At 40.4% G+C, this 20,398-nt stretch overlaps 2 protein-coding genes across 3 annotated transcripts in view; one reads left to right on the plus strand and one right to left on the minus strand.

Annotated features, from left to right (window-relative positions):
• The window catches only part of LOC127567479 (exportin-1-like), an 84,700-nt gene extending 74,780 nt beyond the window's left edge, over positions 1–9,920 (plus strand). For both annotated transcript variants that reach the window (XM_052010443.1, XM_052010450.1), the window contains exon 25: positions 1,966–9,920. In XM_052010443.1, coding sequence (XP_051866403.1) covers positions 1,966–2,112 — 147 coding nt within the window. In that variant the 3' untranslated portion in view covers positions 2,113–9,920. The remainder of the gene's footprint in view (positions 1–1,965) is intronic.
• Positions 9,921–10,931: 1,011 nt separating this feature from the next.
• ahsa1b (AHA1, activator of heat shock protein ATPase homolog 1b) overlaps positions 10,932–20,398 on the minus strand; it is a 33,944-nt gene continuing 24,477 nt past the window's right edge. Inside the window, exons 6-9 of the mRNA XM_052010549.1 lie at positions 18,721–18,849; positions 16,049–16,150; positions 14,913–14,964; positions 10,932–12,848 (exon numbers count right to left, since the gene is read on the minus strand). Of these exons, the coding sequence (XP_051866509.1) occupies positions 12,676–12,848; positions 14,913–14,964; positions 16,049–16,150; positions 18,721–18,849 (456 nt within the window). The 3' untranslated portion in view covers positions 10,932–12,675. The remainder of the gene's footprint in view (positions 12,849–14,912; positions 14,965–16,048; positions 16,151–18,720; positions 18,850–20,398) is intronic.

Here is a 20,398-nt window from a genome sequence, read left to right on the forward strand (position 1 = left end):
GGGAGGTGCAGCGAGACCTGGGTGTCCTTGTGCACCGGTCGATGAAAGTAAGCATGCGATTGTAACAGGAAGGCAAATGGTATGTCGGCTTTCAAGATTTAGGTGTGGGAGCAGTAATGTTATGCTGCAGTTGTACTTGGTCTTTTTGGCAATTGTACAATTGGCCTTGGTGAGACCACACCTTGAGTGCTGTAGGCAGTTTCCTTCTCTGAGGAAGGAGGGAGGGAAGTGACATTTCACCAGACTGATTCCTGAAGTGGCAGGACTGATGAGGAGAGATTAGGATGATTGGCTGGAGTTTAAAATAATGAGAGGAGACCTCGTTGAAACTTGTGAAACCCCGACAGAATTGGACAGACCAGGTGCTCCTGATGGTGGAGAAGTCCAGAACCAGGGGCCTCCAGTTCAGGACACAGGGTAGACCATTTAAGACTTAAATGAGGAGAGATTTCCTCATTGGGGAATCGTGAAGCTGAGGGATACCACAGAGGGGCAGTTGAGGCCAAATCGTTAAATATATTCAGGAGGACTTAAAGCGATGTGAGGAGAGAGCAGAAACAGGCTACTGAATTTGGATAATCAGTCATGATCGCATTTAATGGCAAAACAGGCTTGAACAACCTAGGTGCGGTTGTGAGGAAAAGGTTTTTTTAGGTGGTTAAACCCCTGTGGTTAATGATCTGGAATTCACTGCATTGGGAATGGTGGAAGCACCATCAACCCAGGGACTTGGACAGGAACTTGAGGGAAATAATTAGCAGGTGTGGGCATTGGTTTATTATTGTCACTTGTACCGAGCTACAGTGAAAAGCTTGTCTTGTTCATAACTGATCGTACAGGTCAATTCCTTACACGGTGCATTGAGGTAGTACAGGTAAAAACAATAACAGTACAATAACAGTACAGAGTAAAGTGTCACAGCTACAGAGAAAGTGCAGTGCAAAAAGGTGCAAGGTCACAAGGTAGATCGTGAGGTCATAGTCCATCTCATCGTATAAGGGAACCATTCAATAGTCTTATCACAGTGGGGTAGAAGCTGTCCTTAAGTCTGGTGGTACGTGCCCTCAGGCTCCTGTATCTTCTACCTGATGGAAGAGGAGAGAAGAGAGAATGTCCCGGGTGGGTGGGGTGGACATGATTGCTGTATTAGGAGGTGGTTTTGGCTCAATGACTCAACAGGCTCTGAATCAGGTTTATTATCACTGGCATATGTCATGAAATTTGTGGCAGCAGAACAGTGCAAGACGTAAAGGCATAAAAATTACTGTAAGTTACAAAAATAAGTAAGTTTCAACATTTCAAAGGCCTGAATAGCTGTCAAAATCGGGTTCAAAAGGTGCATCATTATCCCGCGCCTTTGGTTAATGTGAAATGTGCATCCAGAAATATTTGAAGAAAGAGACTGCATAGAGAGAGCTGATGTGTTGTTCTACAATTCTCAGTGGAAATCAAAAATCAGAACAAAAACTGCAGATAAGATATCTTTATTAGTCACATGTACAAAACACACAGTGAAATGCATCTTTTGCGTAGTGTTCTGGGAACAGCCCACAAGTGTCACCACGCTTCCGGTGCCAACGTAGCATGCCCACAACTTCCTAACCTGTACATCTTTGGAATGTGGGAGGAAACCGGAGCACCCGGAGGAAACCCATGCAGACGTGGGGAGAACGTACAAACTCCTTACAGACAGCAGCTGGAGTTGAACCTGGGTCTCTGGTGCTGTAATAGCGTTATGCTAACCGCTACACTACAGTGCCTGCAGATGCTGGTAATCTGAAACAAAACGGAAAATGTGTCGGGTGGCAGACCCTTCATTCTGAACTGAAATGCTGCCTCTGTTTCTCTTCCCACAGACGTGGCTCGTGTGGCCCGTTGAGTATTTTCAACATGTTCTGTTTTTTTGTTGTTGTTGTCTCGGTGGAAAGCAGCTGGGCTGATCTTCTGTTTTCTATCGTTTATTAGGAATTTGGTGGAGAGGACACTTCGGACTTGTTCCTGGAAGAGAGAGAATCAGCCTTGCGCCAGGCTCAGGAGGAGAAGAGAAAGCTTCAGATGACGGTGCCTGGAATATTAAACCCACACGAAATCGCAGAGGAGATGTGTGACTGAATGAACCCAAAGTGTTGAGAGGGTAGCAGGGGTGGGTGGGGAATGAATGACAAAGGGGCAGTGAAGAAGAGAATTAGTGAAAAGGACAGTGGAACAGATCCTCTATCCATCATGTATGGAGGGATGTTTTAAGATTCCAGTTTTGTTTCCATATAGCTCGGCAGCGGTTGGTCAGAGGAGCAGGGGATGTTATCACTTAACAGTTCACTTTTTTTTCCCTTTCTGGGTAAGACCCATGTTTGCAAATTGTCAACCCAAATGTCTAAATCTGCAGCTGCTCATCCTCAGCTGGGCAAGCAGAGTTCATCTTAAACATGCTGAATCTCTTGTTGAGGTAAGACCGGTTGGTTGGCTTAGCAAGAACGGCATCAAGTTGTATAGGGCTAGATGATTTGACTGAATTGATCCAAGTGTTTGAAAAAGGGCAGGGTGGCGGTGAATAAAAGCCCTGGAGGGGAAGTTATTCATTTTGCACAAGTACTGAGAATGGTTTGGGGGAGGTTTAAAAAAGAGACTTGGTTAGTTGAGTTGTTCGTTGATGTCCAGGAGGGTTTGAGTTGGGGATAGGGTGACGGATCCACCCGGTGTAGCTTATAACCTGCTCGTGCTAACATGTATACATGCTGTGAATTTTTCAACATGTGCCTAGCCACAAACCCCTTCTTCAACCCCAGCCTCCCCGTCCCACCCTCTTCATCGAGAGAAAATGCCAGGCTGTGCCTCCTAGTTAGCAGGGTGTTGTGGCAACTGTTTGTTGTCTGCAAACTATGAAACAAGGTAGGTTCAGTGGGGAGGAAGGAGTGGGTCTCCTCGTGGGTTTGAAAGGATTCTGCTCAGTGAGGAGGGAGGGTTGGGGTAAGGATTTCGAAATATTTTAAGACATATCAGCACTTCAGTTTTTAAAGGAACCGTTCTCTCCTTTTGATGCCAAACGTGCCGGTTTTTGTGCAACACTTTTGTTCTGTGTGTGCGTGTGTAAACAGTGTTGGGGCACATTCGCTCCGCTGAGAAGAAGGTACCACAGCTGGGCTGTGCGGGTGCAGCTGGTTTCTGTCTCACGAGAGGTGTGATATTTCATTCATTCCATTACACCTCACCATTTTAGTTCCTGGCTGTCCTGCTGCTGCTGCCGCCTGTCTCTCCTTGTGTCCTCGCCCTGTCTGTCTCTCTGTGCCCTGCCCTTGGTCTGTCTGTCTGTGCACTCGTTCCCATCTGTCTCTCCTCTGTTCTTCCCAGAACTTGCGCTCTCAAAGGCCTTTTCCCCCAATTGTCCTGCGTGGTCTCCTCTCCATTCTGCTCCCCTACCTTTTGTCGGCTAACTCCAGATCACTATCTTGTGGAGTTTAAACTTCTGCAGACATTGAAATGTAAGGAATCAATGGATCATAAATATTCTGCGGTCTGTATTTTTGCTGTCCTTGGTTTTCCTGTTTTCTCTCTGTCTCAATTTGCGTGTGTCCTATTCTGCCGACACCACTAGGACTTCGCTTTGGAAAAGGAAGATATCTGATTAGACGGGCACTGAGTTTAAAATAGCTTAAAGTTCCAATTCAAACTTGTTGTTTCTGTTGGTGGTGGTGGTGACAGGAACGGGAATAATCCTAACGGAAACCATCCTGTTTGGAGCCAGGAAAGAGGGGCTTGGGGAGAAAGTTTGCCTGGGTTTGATTGACTGGAATATTCAACTGGCTCACCAGTTCACTCCTCTACTGAACACAAATGTTAAATCACCCGATGAATGGGTTAATTGAGCAGCAGAAGGAAATGCCTAATGAGTAGAGGGTAATTTTGATTAAGGAAGAGAGATTGAGAGCATTTGCTTTAAGAACCAAACCAGAATAAACCCCTGTTTCACTCTGTTCCACATGCATCTTTCCATTCATTATTGGTGGCCTGTTTCCCTGTATCCCTAATAAATGAGGGGGCCCTCTGTGGTACATCTGTGATGTTAGTTTATGAATTATTGGAGCATGTCTTGTGTTCTTTCATTTTAAACAATCCTTTTGTCCTTGCAGTAATTCCAGCTCCTCTTCCTATGGCTGTGGGGAACAGGACCTTGAAAGGGATGGCATAATCTTTCAAAACGGGGAGAGATAGTTAACAGTGAACTCATTGAGAAGTGCCACAGGACTGATTTAGAGTTCTGCTCTGTCATTCCTACTTAAAATGATCAAAAAGGGAGGATAAGATAAACTCGTGGCCTGCTATTTCTCCCTTAATATGTGAACAAGTCTCGGTTTTCAAACACTTAGTTTATGTGCTGAGTTAATCCATAAAGTGTACCATCGCACAATATCCTGTGGCACTGCTGCATGTGTAGCAACATGTGCTGTGGGTGGTAGGTATTTTTGTAAAACTGATATATCCTGTTCAACAAAAACATTTCAAACAGCTTGCTAGTGTTTGGTCCAAGAGTATCTTTTATTTAGACACTCTAAATCTCATTGCAAACAAGGCAGATTGACATTGTACCCACTTTCATGCAGATATTTTCATTTCAACACCTCAATGTCTTTTTAAATTAGCTCTGATATTTCTAGAGGTGAATTTGTCTGACATGACAGATTTTTGTTCCTTAGTGCCTCTTTTATTTTTCATGTAAAATAAAAACCTTTTGAGTCATTAATTGGACAATCAGTTAAGCCTCTTCATCTCACACAGTCCTGTCCAAGAAAAGCAAAGTTGGTAGATTACTGTATTAAAATATTGCATCTCTTTCCTTACCTCTGCCTTATTCTCTGCACCTTGTCTGGGTCAAGTTGTGCCGTTGGGAAGGTAGGGGTGGGGGAGAAAGCTGGGGTTAATTCTGTATTCGTGGCAGACACCAGAAATAATCTGCCTGGGTCTCACTAACATTGTGTTATACACGCATATACAGTAATAGTGTTCTACCCACAGTGTGTGCGCCTGTGCAAATGGGGTTCTCTTATGTGCATCATCTGATTCTGTTTAATGCTTTGAGGAATTGACTATGGACTGTCTTTGTCTTTCAATACTTGTACAGAAAGTCTTGTTTAAAATCTGTGTAATTTAACTGTGTTACACTGTATTAGAAAACGCTTTTTTGTTGGCAGAATTTGTAGCAGGATATTGCAAGTGAACCTAGGAGCCTGCAACCTCCTGCTAATCAGAGTACCTCCCTCCTTTTTTAAAACAAACTTGTACAGGTTGTAATTAAGATGATTAGAATAGAAATGTTGACATTTTTTTAATAAATACGATTCGATAAATTAGTCGGCAGTTGCATTTTACTGGTGAGTTTGTTGTGACGTGTATCACATGTTTTGTACTTTGTGTTTAAACTGGCTTGTGTGCTAACCCATAAAATACTTGCTTCCATTCTGCTATTTTTTATTAATTTTAAACAATTCATTTTTCCTCTGTGAAGAGTGATCTAAATGCAGCAGGACTTCAAATGATTTTAAGAGTGTCACTCTGGTTCACTTTGAGAAGTGTGTGTGTGTGTACTAAATAATGTGCACTACGTCTTGTTTTGAAAGAAAAACACCAAAGCACGTCACTAACAATAAGGTGGCTGGCTTTCGTTGCTAGTTACAGTCATGTGTGGTTGAGCACTCACCTTGCACAAGCTCGCTTTGACCCATTTCTTCCTCCCCCACACTGGACCAGTTGATGTCGAGTCACTGAGAGCCTTTCTCTGTGCTTACTCTTTTCTGATGTTTTAGTTGAAGGACAAAGGTGTGTGGTGGGCCAGTGAACAGAAATGGTTTTGCCCCCTCTTTTTGTTCTAGTTTAATAGTGGAAATTACAGCCACCAAGTGGTGATTCTAAACCAAACTGTCCACTTCTATTGGAAGCAGGGATGAACCATGAAAGTTAGAGACATGCTGTTGAATTCCAGTGTTATTCCAAATATGTCTTTTCAATGACTTTTCACAGGAACATTGCAGACACGTGGTGCGAGAGATTACCAGTTGAATTTTATACAGTGAAATGAACATCTTTCTGGAACTCTTCCTGTGCAAACTTGGCAACTGAAGCATCCTTCAGAATAATATCAATAAATTCTAGAGTCCCATACAAACAGAGATAATAAGTAATATATATTTTAAAAAATTGTGATTAGATTTAATTTAGAAACAAGAACAAAAATTCAGATGATGAAAAACTGAAATAAAAAAACATGAAACACTCAGCAAGTCCAAAGCATCCATGGAAAGAGAACAGCTAATGGTTCAAGATACTTTGTCAGAAATGGGGGAAAAGATTTTAAAATTTGTCATTATGGCTCAAATTTTCATTTTTTACTGGTATAGTTTGACGTGCCCATTAGCCTTCCTATTAAAATGATGCACTGCACAGTCAAAGAAACATTAATGTGTTTCTAACTGCTGCATTAACTCATTCATTTCTGCCTTATCGGAGATATTCCCTTTGTTCTAACAATGCCTCCTCCACATCTGCTACTGGAAACCAACGTGTTTTCTTTCTTTCCCGGTTCTGACAAAGGTTTCAGATACAGAACTTTTAGCTGTTTCTCTTTCCACAGATGCTGCCTGACTTGTAGAGTGTTTCCAGCACTTTTGTGTTTTTAATTTGGGACGATTCAGTGTGTAAGCTCTGATTTTCCGTGAACTGCTATTTAATATTTAAGAGTCTAGAGGAGGAATCCAAAAATAATACACTGCACTGAACACAGTTTTTGATTAGTTAAGTATAACTATTACAAAAATAAACTTTAAAATACAATGGTCAATGAAGATTACATACACACTAACTATAATCATTATCAATATTGCATTACAGTAGCCAGAATCGTGAACCTACTTGCTGCTGAGAGTTTTGGTGATTGTTACATTGCCAGGGACACAGAGTGTAGAGGGACATAGTTGGGATTTCCACTGTGTATATTAGGCCATTATAAGAGGGTGTAGCCATTGATCTAATAATTGAAAAGACAACCATTCAAGAACCTAATTTCTCCTCCTTATTCCCCATACCCATTGCCGCAATCCATTGATTCTTAAATGTTTCCTGATTTTTGTTTTCGCTCCCTCCTGTGGTTTCCAACTGGAAGCCTATGTATTGATTGTGTGTTTTCTATACCAGCTCTCTCGCCATTTGATTAATTCTTTTTGTGAACAACCCAATAGCATTCTGCAGCATGTCGTAATACAAATAATTTAACATCTCAGAGTTGTACAATAGCTTGCAACACACTCTAGCCTATAGTCTGCACAAAAATACATGGACAGCATTGCTTTTAAGTGAGAAGATGGTCTTGATTGGCTCCCAGTATCACTTTCCTTCCTTAGATTCCAGCACTAACTCTGTGTCCCTGCTTTTCACCCTCCCCTCTCTTCTCTTCCTCCCCCCCAACCTACATCTCTCCCTTTCCCTTTTTAATTGTCTGCTTCAACCTATTACCCACCTGCCTCTCTCTCCCAACTCCATCCCTTCCCTCCCCCACTTGGCTCCTTCTTCCTGCCATCCTTCCACCCCATGGTCGCTGTATCATTCCTCTTTACACTGGCTAACTTCCCTCACCACACACAATTCTGACGTAGGCTCTCCAGCCCAAACATCGACAACTCCTCTCCCCTCTCCGATACAGCTTAACCCACTGAGTTCCTCCAGTAATTTGTTTTTTGACTTGGTCTTGATTGTTCAATTTCAGTTTCTATTGACTAGAATATTTTATTTTTCTGCGATACAATAATCTTGACTTTTAACATATTCCAAGTTGTAATCTTCATCTTAGTGTGTTGTAATACCCAAAGTATGCTCTCTTATTCTGAAGGAACTGCAACCAGTTTTATTTTCTTCCAGTTGTGGGGTAACCTGTTTGTGAAGTTAGTCAGTCAATGACAAGTGGTAAATCTTGCTCAATTTAAGTATTTGATTCCAACACTGGCTCTGTGTCCCTGCTTTTCACCCTCTAAGTTGGTGAGCAGTGTGGTGGTGAACAGGGTTACCTTGTCATCCAGTAACGTTTTGGGTAGTTTTTGTAAGACATTCCGTTGTCGTTGCGATCTTTTCATTAAATGTCCCTATGCACAGCATCTGTATGAACAGCTGAGCCTTTGCCAACTTGTCCTTCTGATGTTTGTTAGTATGAGTTGTGATGACCCTTCCCTGCTTCTGTATCCTTATTTGAAGTTGGCAAAATTGTACATGAGGTTCTGCTTCTGCACCAGTATGTGTGTTAAGGTGGGTAAATTTCACAAGTTTACAGCACATTTATGGCTTTAATATTACAAATGTGGTTTTTGATGAAAAGGTGTGAAATCTGCAATAAATCCAATTATTTCTCTGCTGTCGTCTCCAAAACTACAAGGAAAAACATTGTACAAAATTGCATTGTTTTAATTTTGTTCTATATAGTGAATATTTACTAGCTGAGAAAGTACATCAAGCAAGGTTTTATTTCTAAGAGTGAATTTATTTTTTACTGGTTTTAAGTGTGTGATATAGACAAGTAAGACTCCATTGTTTTATTAATTTCACTTGTACATCTGCCTATATCATTAAAATATAGAGACGATGACAGTATTGTTCCCTATCTCATGGGTGGTTGAGAAACCCCTTTGTTAATAGTAGCTATGTGCTTTTTCCTCTTCACCATTCTGGGTAGGTAAATGAGGTAACAAACTCTGTGGTATTACTGATTTAATATTGAGAACATTTTCAAAGAAGTTAACTTTATACCACTTATGCTTACACGGATTGAGTTTTATTTATATTTTTACTCATTAATTCAGTTTATACTTTGGGGCAAGTTAATATCAAAATACTTGCTGAAAGATTGGATGACATCTGAGTGATAAATGACTTTGAATTTAACAGGCAGCATTAGAGCTCAAAAAAAGCCAAATGCTCAGCAGGTTTATTGATTTTTAAAAGGAGGTGGAGAGGTACTAACAGCAACACAAACACAATGCTGGAGGAACGCGGCAGGCCAAGCAGTGTCTATGGAAGGACATGGGCAGTCGATGGTTTTGGTCAAGACCCTTCATCAGGACTGGAAAGAGGGGAGAAGCCCCTTGAAACATTGACTGCCCATCTCCCTCCATAGATGCTGCCTGACCTGTTGAATTCCTCCAGCATTGTGTTACTCCAGATTTCTAGCATCTGCAGTCTCTCTTGTGTCTCCAGGTACTAACAGCAACTGTGGTAAACTGCATTCACAAGTTTTTTTTAATATATATATATATATAATATAAAAACTGACCCCCTCTTTGTCCATCTCCCATACTCCAATGTGCATTAGAAAGATTTTCATTGGGTTTCATGAAAATGTTTTCTTAAAAACAGCTGGATAAGTATCTGGCAAATGTGGAAATGCAAAATTTAAAAACTGTTTTAAGGTTCAGAGATTGTGTGTGTGTTAAATTCTTCAATTGCTGGTGTTTGCAAGATTTACTGTTATTTCCAGTGTAAACACCTAATTGACCTTGGATAACTGTAACTAAGATCTTAATGCTGATATGTGAAAACTTATCTAAATTCTAATGAAGTATTGACTGGCATTCTTTAATTGGAGTGCTTGATTGTACCTTTTCATATGTCCCATATCTGGGACTAAAATGTAAAGAAAAAAAACTGCCTTAAATTGACTGCTCCATTTGTCTTTATGTTGCATATTTATGCTTGAAGTTGAATTGTTTGCTTGACTAAAGACTGCAACCACTAGCAATGCCTTCAAAGCAATGGGTTGAGGCAGTCCCATAGTAAAGAAAACAGGTATACATGTAGCACCTTTTGTAACTCAATATGCCAAAGTCAATCTAGTATCTGAAGTCTAGGAGGAGCTGCTTATTTTGTGCATGTATGGCCATCTCATTAATTCATTTGATATTGGGTGAGGGAGTAGGACCTTGGAGCATTGATCTTTTGCATCCAATCAATAAGGAAGGCTATTTAATGGCACCTCTGACCAAGTATTCCATCAGCTGTAAACTGGATTGTAGTTGAAAAAGGGCCTGAATGCAAATATTTTAGGAAGTGCTGCCCTGAGAGACAGCTGTTGTAAACTGCACCCACAAGTTATAAGGCAAGTCTTTAGTTTCCAAAAACCTAAACCACTCAATCCTAATATAAGAACATGTTTCGAGGTTGTACAAAGCTTCTATAATCCAGCAAACTTGCCCCTTTTGTTCTAGTGCTCTATTTGAATGAGTAACTAGTTCAACTACTGTTCAGGAAGAGTACAAATGTCAGGGACCATTATCTTAGTTACTATTTTTTTTTAAAAAAGCTTTGCCTTTAAGGAGCACAAACATCAAATTGAAGGAACTGAGAAATTGTCTAATTTGCAAGTTTAGTGATTTGATGGTCAGATTGGTTGCATTAATTTCAACATGCCATTTATGTTAAGTTCTTTGCATAATATTGATTGCTGGGATGGGCTGTAAGCTGTGCCTTTACATCAGTCTGTAAGTGAAGTGGAGAAGTGAATCCTGCTTATTCACTGACTTGAATTGATTCTAAACTATGAAGAATTAACTAGATTGAGACATTCTAGTCACCTTGTTGAGGACTTAGCTTGTGCCAGCAGAAAGTTTCTATTGCAATAGAATCATACACATGCTTGCATGTGAAAAATCACCCTTCATTCTACTACCACAGGCAATCCCTCAGCACTGAAGATCACTTGTTTGTATTCTGGTTTTGGAGGTCCCAGCTGTGGCTAAAGTGAGAACTATATTGGGTGAGGTAGTTTTCAATATTCCTGACTGCTGCTGCTCTGCTAAGTGGTCATGGGTTAAACTTCCAAGAGTCAGTAGGGATGTTGCATTCTCTGCCAGTTGCCTAAATTTCATTAAACAGTGAGACATGCATCAAAATAAGGCACAAGCTTTAAGTAGAAATTGTATTTAATAAAGCAACTTGACAGTGTAATGTACATGGGGATAGACAACCAGCCTGCACCAATTGTTCTGATACAAATACAGTCACTGTCTAAATGTTTAACCCATTATATGCCAGTCCAGTGTCCCAAACTGCAAAACAGATCAAGCTTAAAATTTAGTTCCATAAAGACACAATATGCCTAACATGCAATTTAATCAGCTCAGCTGTTTATTTGCAATGGTACTAAGTGAAATTTTCTGACAAAGCAATGTTCGATACTGATAACTTGACCCAAGTGAGAGTAAATGAGAAAAATCCCACAAGCTGCAAATTGTCCCAAGTTGCTGGACAAAAAAAGTGTCAGCCTCTTGTAGTGGCTCATAGCTCATCCTTGAAATAGGGCTGTTTATTTGGCTCAAGTGGTCTATTACCAACATTTGCTCCTTGCATAAGCCTTGTTCTTTATTTCCCCCAATTTAACTGACTTTAAATGCTATAGCTTCACTGTGCTAGAAAATTCCAAATCCAAACTACTTTGGGTTGGTCTTGAATGTGAGTTTTAGGACTGCTTTAAATAGCTGCTCATTTTGTTCAAACTAGATTTCCACTTGAACTTGGTCAAACCTTATGGCATCAAGGCTTTAGGGGATAGCATGATTACAAGCTGAGATTGTATCATGCTGGGAAAACTAACTGGCAGGGGACCAATTTGAACAGTGAAATCTCAATCGCATAGGGTTTGATTTTCTAAAAAACACACATCCTACTTGTCCTTCAGTGCATCTGTTCCTACCAGATAAAATTGTAAATCCACCTTATTTCTCCTCTAATGCTCTGTTTAGGAGAAACCTGGCCTTGCCAAAGACCAAGGGGCATAATTGTTACAGGGCCAGATTCCAGCTATTCTGTGCAAAATAAGATTAAAGGAAATGATAAGCATCCAGTTCTAGAGCATTTCCAATGTCAGTATCAAGCAATCCTGAATTTATTAAGGAAAATCTATTCCACTCTTGCAGCAGAAGTTTTGCTTGTAGTCCTTTAGGATAATAGTTTATTGGATCATTTTTAGGTGAAGGCAGCAACCCATTTTGCACACAGTAGCTTTCTCTCAACTTCTTGGCAGTGGTCTGTTCAAAATGCTAGGACCTCAACACAGCTGACAATGGTGCTACTCATACAAGAGCACTACTACTCCTAGCTTTTTGTTTGATCCATGCACTGCACATTGTATTTAATGTTGTTATTGATTTATAACTGAAGATGCAAAGCTGTCTGGGTTTTTTTTCCCTCTTCTGAAAAGCCATCAAAACAAACATTTCAGATCCTGTAGTAATTGGATTGGGTTTGTTGGGGATGGAACAGTAATTGGAGAAATTTCTTGTCCTAAAGTTAATCTTTAGTTCACAACTCTGGTCAATTCATTATAGGTCTAACACTTTAAAGCACAGTGCATTTACCATTCAAGACTCAGAACTGGCATTTCACACTAGTACAATGTACAAAAGGGGAGTTTAGTACAATTTAAAATTTCCACAGTCCAGGCCAAATTTCCAATTTCAAGACTTTTGCTGAATGAGAATTCAGCAGCTGGAAAACTTTCTGCTGGAGATGGATGCTTAAAAGCTAATCATAGTTGCAGGTTGGCTGGACTGTAAACAAAAGGATGAACAGAACAGTGAAATGAACAAAAAAAAGGTCTAAAGCTTTTCTGTAGTCATAAGTTAGCTAGGGGTTTGAGAAACTATCCCATTAGACCAGTCGTACATTGTATCCAAAAGTCTGCTTAATGCCGTCAAAGTAATAACGCTGCCAGCCTGCTTTTGTCTGATCTTCCTCGCCTAATGGAACGCCTCTGCACTCCACTTCAAGTTCTGTTCCATCATTCTTGCCCGAAAACGTTAACTTAATGGTCGCATAATGTTCTGAAAGCAAGCCAATAACAACCAAATTATTCAACAACATAACTGATAGCTGCATTTCTTTAGTCAAATAGTCCATGAAACTCATGCACATTACTGCAAGTTGCTGCACAAATAAAACAAATCAATAACACTGAAGCAAAGTAGTGGTCAACTGTTTTGTGTCAAATATTAAACCCCACTAAAAATGTAAAGTTGTACCAAAACTAAACATGTATTGCACACAAAGCTGGTTTAATGCACCTGATTTTTCCCCAGCATCAAATCATGGTTAGGTATGTCAGTAATCCAGAACCAAGTATATTAGCAAGGCAATCTCAAATCTTCCCGAGTAGTAAAGTCAGACAACATAGCTCAATGTGCTGCAAGACAAAATGGCCTAAATTTGTCAGTTTAAAAAAGGAAAGTTAAAATAGAGGCAAGGGGACTGCACTTATACAAGCAGATAATTCCATCAACCAGAACAGTGCAGCACAGGAACAGGCCCTTTCAGCTGACATTTGTGCCAATTAGGATGCTAAATTAATCCCATCTACCTCCACATGATCTATATCCCTCCATTCCTTGCCTGTTCACATGGTTCACTAAATGCCTCAAACATTGCTATCATATCTGCTCCCACCACCTCCCCTGGCAGCATGGTCCACTTTAAAAAGTCACCTCAAATCACCTTTAAATTTCCCCCCTCTCACCTTGAAGTTATGCCCTCCAGTATTTGACATTTGCACCCAGGGGGAAAAGAGATCATCCATCCTGTCTATCTATCTCAATTTTATATCAGGTCACTCCTCAGCCTCACACTCCAGAGAAAACAATTCAAGTTTGTCCAACGTCTCCCTCCCTAATCCAGACAGCAGCCTGGTCGTCTTCCGCACCCTCTCCAAAGCCTCCACATCTTTCCTGTAATGCAGAAACCAGAACTGCGCACAATACTCCATGTGGCTTAACCAGTTGCAACGACTTCCTGACTTTTATACTCAGTTCCCTGACTGATGAAGTATGCTATACAACTTGTTTAACACTATCTCCTCGTTGCCTTTTCAGGGAGCTATGGACTTGCACCAAGCCCCATCTGTACATAGATGCTCTCAAAAGGTCCTGCTGTTCATTAATTACTTGCATTTGACCTCCCAAAGGGCAACACCTCACTTGCCTGGATCAAATTTCACCTGTCATTTCTCTACCCATTTCCAACTGATCTACATCCTTTGACAACCTTCCTCACTATCCACAACTGCACTAATATATACAATCATAGACATCCCAACACTGATCCTTGCAGAAAACCACTGGTCACATACCTCCAGTCAGAATAATATCCCTCCACCACTACCCTCTTTATGGCCAAGCCAAATTTTGAATTCAATCTTTGAAGTCACTGTGGATCGCATGCGTCTTCTGGATGAGCCTACTTGAAAAGGACCTTGTCAAATGCTTTAGTGAAGTCCATGAAGACAACATCCACTGCCCTACCCTCAATCATCTTTGTCACCTCCTCAAAAAACTCACAGGTTCACATGACCTCCCCCACATAAAGCTATGCTAATTATCCCCAATAAGTCTATGCTTTTCCAAACATGAGCAATTCTTAATCTTGATTTCCCACCACTGATGCAAAGCTCACTTACCTGGATTGTCCCTATTGCCCTTCTTTAGGCAAGGAACAACATTAGCTCTCCTACTCATTGTCACCTAAAATCACTCCACACCCAGATTTTAATGCTGCATCAGGTTTGGTTTCTTCACTTAAGGTGAAGTTGGTGCCACTCAATTACATGACAATCCAGAGCACAAGTATTCGAGTACACAACAACCCCCACCCCAACACATTAAACACCTTTGACATTGGTGGAAAAGTTAAAAAGGCAATTTTACAGGTGTGAATTTTTCCTTTCAATATTGAATGCACAGTGACAACTTTATACTGCTGTGGGTAGTGTAACAAAAAGAAAATTCAGCAAATGAAGCTTGAGCAGTTAAGATGCAATTAGGTTTGAAAACTTTAAAACTTACACTCACACACTTGAGTTTACATTCAACAATTAAATACTGCAGAGATAAACTTACCAGTTGGCCATGACTTGTACCTCCATTTCATAACAATCCGTTGCTCAGAAACCTAGTAAGCAAAATTAAACCAATATAGTTAAAACATTTACAAACCACTAGCCCCTCTTCCTTCCCCACCACCACAGTTCAAAATGTGTTTACTATTAGTACAGAGTTATATAGTGCTGAAATAGGCCCTTCAGCCCATCATATCCTTGCCAACCTTCTTGCCCATCTACGCAAATCCAATATGCCTGCATTAGGACTATTCTTCTACACCTTACCTATTTAAGTGTCTAAGTGCCTCTTACACCACCTCCTCTGGCAGCAAGGTCCAGATATCAACCACTAAAGATAACTTTCTCAAATTCCCTTTAAAGCCATCTTACACCTATCCCTTGTTTTTAGTAATCCTACCATGGGGAAAAAAGATTGACCATCTATTCTATTCATACTCTTTTTTTTTTATATTATATATATATATATATATATATATATATATATATACACACACACATACACACACCCACCCGTTAGGTCACCCCTCAGTCTCCTTCACTTTAGGAAAGACAAACCCAGCCTATCCATTTTCTCCCCACAGATTTAAAGTAACTATTTGAAGCATTAGAGGGGATATGGAATAACAACCCCCCCCACGGGCAGCAGTTTGGAATTCACTGACTGCAGAAGGTGGTGGATGCAGAAACTCTCACCACATTTACACAGCACTTGTATATGTATCTGAAGAGCAGCAAACTGGAGGGCTATGAACAAAGTGCTGGAAAGTGGGATTTGGTGGAAGCTACTGGCAAGGACATGGGCCAAATGGCCTTCAAGTTTTTGATGACTAATTCATCTTTGAAACCTGGCTGGTAAATTAAGCAAAATGAAAAACAAACATTTCAAATATTACTTGATGTATGATCTTAAGTTTATTATACAACCCTGGAAAATATTCAGTCCATTGTGCTTTCATCATAGTTGCTATCATACAAAATACCCAGCACTACCTTTACCAAGTAGTTTGAGCAAACTGCCTGGCCCACACATCTGGTTTGGGCAGGAATGAAGGTGCATGAAAAGCTCAGTTTCTAAGTTAAATTATTTTTGGAAAATCTCAACTTGTAACAAGAATACAAAATGCAGATATTCACCAGTTCCAAGAATTCTCCACTGACACTCCCATCAAGCAATCGAAATTTTCCTCCCTTGGCAGCCTCTACAACAGCTGGTGCATGTGTGAAAGCCTGGACAAGCTGAAATTAGAAGACAGTCAATATGGTTAAGATTCTAGAATCAACCAATTCTTTAATTTGAGCAAATATCTCCTTTCTCAAATTACTGAATAATTACACTTAGGAACAATATCACTTCACACGAATAACGAAGTTAGCCTTTAGCATATTCAAGAGAAATTAACAACTCACCTTAATGTTCTAATGCACAGGATCTTAATGTCAATTGTTTACAATGCTTAAATCTTGAACATAAATTAACCTTAACATCCTGCAACTTGGATTGTAATCAAGACCAAACAAATTAACATATAATGTATCAATACAATAATATCCTTTGATATTTCTATTGGTATCTACTATAGAAAGTTGAATTACTATTCATCTGCAGATTGTGATTCAGATTACAAATTATTCAGATGCTCCAAATCATCAAGCAGACAATACCTAAGACATGCCAGAGGGAGAAAAATTTTCATAAAGAAAATCCCCCAAATTAATCTATTCTCAAATTAATCCAGCAGAATTCTTCATCACCTTCATTCAAATCAATTGTCAGATCCACCCAATATCAAGGCAGCATATGCCCAAATGTGGCATCAAGAAGTCTTGTATGAGATGAAGTTAATGGAAGCCCAAAGGAAAATGCCCAAGGCTGGCTTTCACACTTCCAAGATTGCTCTACAGATTCTACAATGGTTCCTACAGATAGGAAAGTAGCAAATTTAACACCACTACTTAACAAGGAGAGAAAACTGGAAACTATAGACCAGTCAGCAGTAGAACCATCAATAGTAGGAAAAGTGCTGGGATCTATTAAGAGGCAGCAGGACACATGCAAAATTGGGCAGTTAATTTATGAAAGGGAAATCTTGTTTGACAAATCTGTTGGAAAGTTGAGGTTGTAAGAAGCAGATAGATGGGTAAACCCGTCAGTGGTGTAACTTGGATTTTCAGATAAGGTGCCATACAAGAAGTCAGGGCACATATTAGTGGGTTTAATACTGCAAGGATAGTTGGAATAAACAGGCCATTTCTAGATTAGTAGGCTGTGATCAATGGGTTGCTGGGGCCCTAGCTATTCACAACCTATATCTCCAATTTGTACAAAGAGGGATCCAGTACAACTTATTCAAGTTTGATGATACAAAGCTGGGTGTCAGTGTGGGACACAAGGACACAGTGTTACATGCATCTGAATTAGGAGTGATATGCAATTCAGCCCCTTGAACCTAATCCACCATTTAATAAGATCACAGCCAATCTGATGGCAAACTCAATTCTATATCCCAATCTACTCCTATCAATTTTTCAACTCACCATCTACCTCCAGTTCTACTACTAACAGAATTTGAAGGGAATTCCAAAGACTCTTAACTCAAAAAAGGCCAACTCAACTGTCTTAAATGGACAATGCTTTATTCTTAAACAATCCTTTATTCTTAAAAGAATGACCCCTAGTTCAAGAGGAACCATATTCTTCACATCCACCCTGTAAAGACCTTGCAGGATCTTGTTTTAAATGCCTTACTTCTAAACTCCAGCAGACACAAGTGTAGCTTGTCCAATCTTTCCTCAAGGCCTCACCACCTATTCCAGATAGCAGGCTAGAAAACCTAATCAGATCAGCTTCCAATGCATTTATATCCTTAAGGAGATCAGTACTGTACACAGTAGTCACAATGTGGCCTCACCAATGCTGAGCATATAACAAACTGACCCATGATGCTGAACACCTGGAAACCTGGGCACTGGCCCTGAATTCCACAGGAATGGAACCAACTTTCACTATTAATGGAAAACTATCCAACTTACAGTTGGATCATCCCAGCCCCAATAACCCAGCTGTAGTATGTTGACAATGCTCACCTCTGCACTTTGAAGCAGAACTCCAAGCCATCATTGACTCATTTAATGAAGGACAAGAGGATTGGGTTTAAACTCAACATCAGCAAGACAAAAGGATCTACCAACCTATCACAGCACAACACTGTCCTCCGATAATAAAAGGTTCATGGCAAGACCATGGAAAATGAAGATTCCAAGAGACCAGTCAATGAAGAAATTCACCCCTGCCTTCAATGTGCCAACAGAGCCTTTGGTTGACTCAGGAAAAAAATACTGTTTGACGATCAGGGCCTCAAATCTGACACAAAACTACCACAGAGCAATGATTCCACACCCCCCTCCACCCCCCCGCTTCTGATGACCTACAGTCAGCACCTGAAGGCACTGAATAGATCCCACCATGCATGCTCTGCAAAATCCTGTAAATTCAGTGGAAGGATAGGCGAACAAACTTCAGCTTCCTCCAGGCCAACATCCCCAGCATTGAGGCTTTAATTACACTCCACCTCCATTGCACATACAAACACTATTTGAGTTCTGCCACAGGAAGAGAATGGCAGAACAGGGGAAAAAGATTCAAGAATGTGCTCAAAACTCCTTGGGGGGGAGAAAAAAAACAACCAAGCACAGACCTGACTGCCACCCCTAAAATTTTAAATATTCCATTTCAAACCACATGGTGGTGCACAAGAGCAAACAATTTCATTCATTTCCATCCAGTTAGATTGCTAGCTGACACTTACCTCTTCTGTAATAAAGATCTTGTAAAGCTCTTCTGGTGATGTCATGAACTCATCTTTTAAGTTAATTTTGCAGGTCGGAATCTTCACCCCAACTGATTTAGGCTGGACAGGTAACTGTGATGTAGCAATCTGAAAAATTAAAACAGTGGTGTGGGGGGGGGAAGATTCTCCATGTTTCAAAGAACTACACAAATCAGCAGACTAAGCAGCCATGTACCCTGATTAGTAGTTAATACAATGAAAGTAATAAACAAATGCATAAACAAAGTCAGCTTTTAGTTTTAGCTGCTGAACAATTGCCAAAGCCTGTGACTTAACACCCAAGTTGAGGGCAGCACATCCTGTTTAAATTCTTAGGTTTGGTGACACTGGCCAATTAGTACCATTTTACAACTAACTTTCTCCCCAAACACTATGCTGTAATTACTCACTAGATTCTGGGACCACCTAGCATCAAGACTTTCACTAGAGAAAGCAAAATATACAAAAGCCTTGTATAAATGACAATGCATATTTAAATGACAGCCCTGCTTCCAGTTCCCTCTCCACCAAATCACTCAACTATTTGTAAAACATGTCATTTTCTAGTTAAACGCACCTACCATGGTGCAAATGAAATCAGTAGCAGAGCATGAAACCATTTAGTGCACCCCCACATCAACTGCTCAAGATCTGAACAAGGTTGGTGCAAACTGACATGGTTATTAACTCACTCACTTGGGACTGATCACTCAGTTATGCCAGCCCTGACACTAGAGTGAAGAATTTTAACCAGTTTTGGTTAAAAAAAAAGCCAGCTCCCCCACATTGTTCAGAACAGTGCAAATTTTACAGCTTTTGTTAGTTGGGGTTAGAGTTGGTAAGCAGCAGCATAGGCAGATCAAAGTGGGAAATTTAATGAACTCAGATAATTCTTAAGACTGCAAGTTCACATTAAAAAGCCAAGATGCTAAAACACATCCAAATCAATTTATGACAGCAGCTTTGTTCAACGTAAATAGTTGGTATTTGTCCTGTGCACAACTCCCAAAAAGAGAGTCCCAAGTTCCTTTCTCTATTTCCAAGCTAGATTCTATTCAATAGCTTGCTGAGATTCCCAGACTTGTGGGCTGGGGAACATCCTGTGATCCTACAGGTGGTCAGACCTGGCACATGATCGACAAGTCATTAACTTCAATGGCATGGAGAACAAAAAAAAGGTATACACCTTACCAAACCAGAAAGTTGTTTAGTAGTTCCCCCCACCCCCCAAATCAGCCTTACAATTTAGAAAGGAAAACATCATTTCTGAGAAGCAACCAAAGCCTCCCAGAGGCCTTGTGGGGAGGATTTTGTTTAATCAATATCATTGATTAAAGCTCTGCTGCTCCAAGGCCTCAAGTGTCCAATTCCTGCCCACCTGGCCAGGACTGACAAATTCAGGCATGTAATGATTAAGTGTGGGGAGCTCATTGCATATACAAAACATCGTCTGATTGCTACAAGTTATGGGCTAGAGAGAAAGATACCACCGATTTAAAATGAAATCAAAGTAGTTAAATAATAGGGCAGGAAGAGGAAGCTACTCCAGGGGCCCCATGGCAGATTGAGAATGCTAATCTTTGAATAAATGAAGATTTGAGTATAGCTTATGGATAGGCTTGATGGAGTCCTTCAATCTCTAATCAACTTGGGCCGA

Source organism: Pristis pectinata, chromosome 1, assembly GCF_009764475.1.
Source record: "Pristis pectinata isolate sPriPec2 chromosome 1, sPriPec2.1.pri, whole genome shotgun sequence".
Lineage (NCBI taxonomy): Eukaryota > Metazoa > Chordata > Chondrichthyes > Rhinopristiformes > Pristidae > Pristis > Pristis pectinata.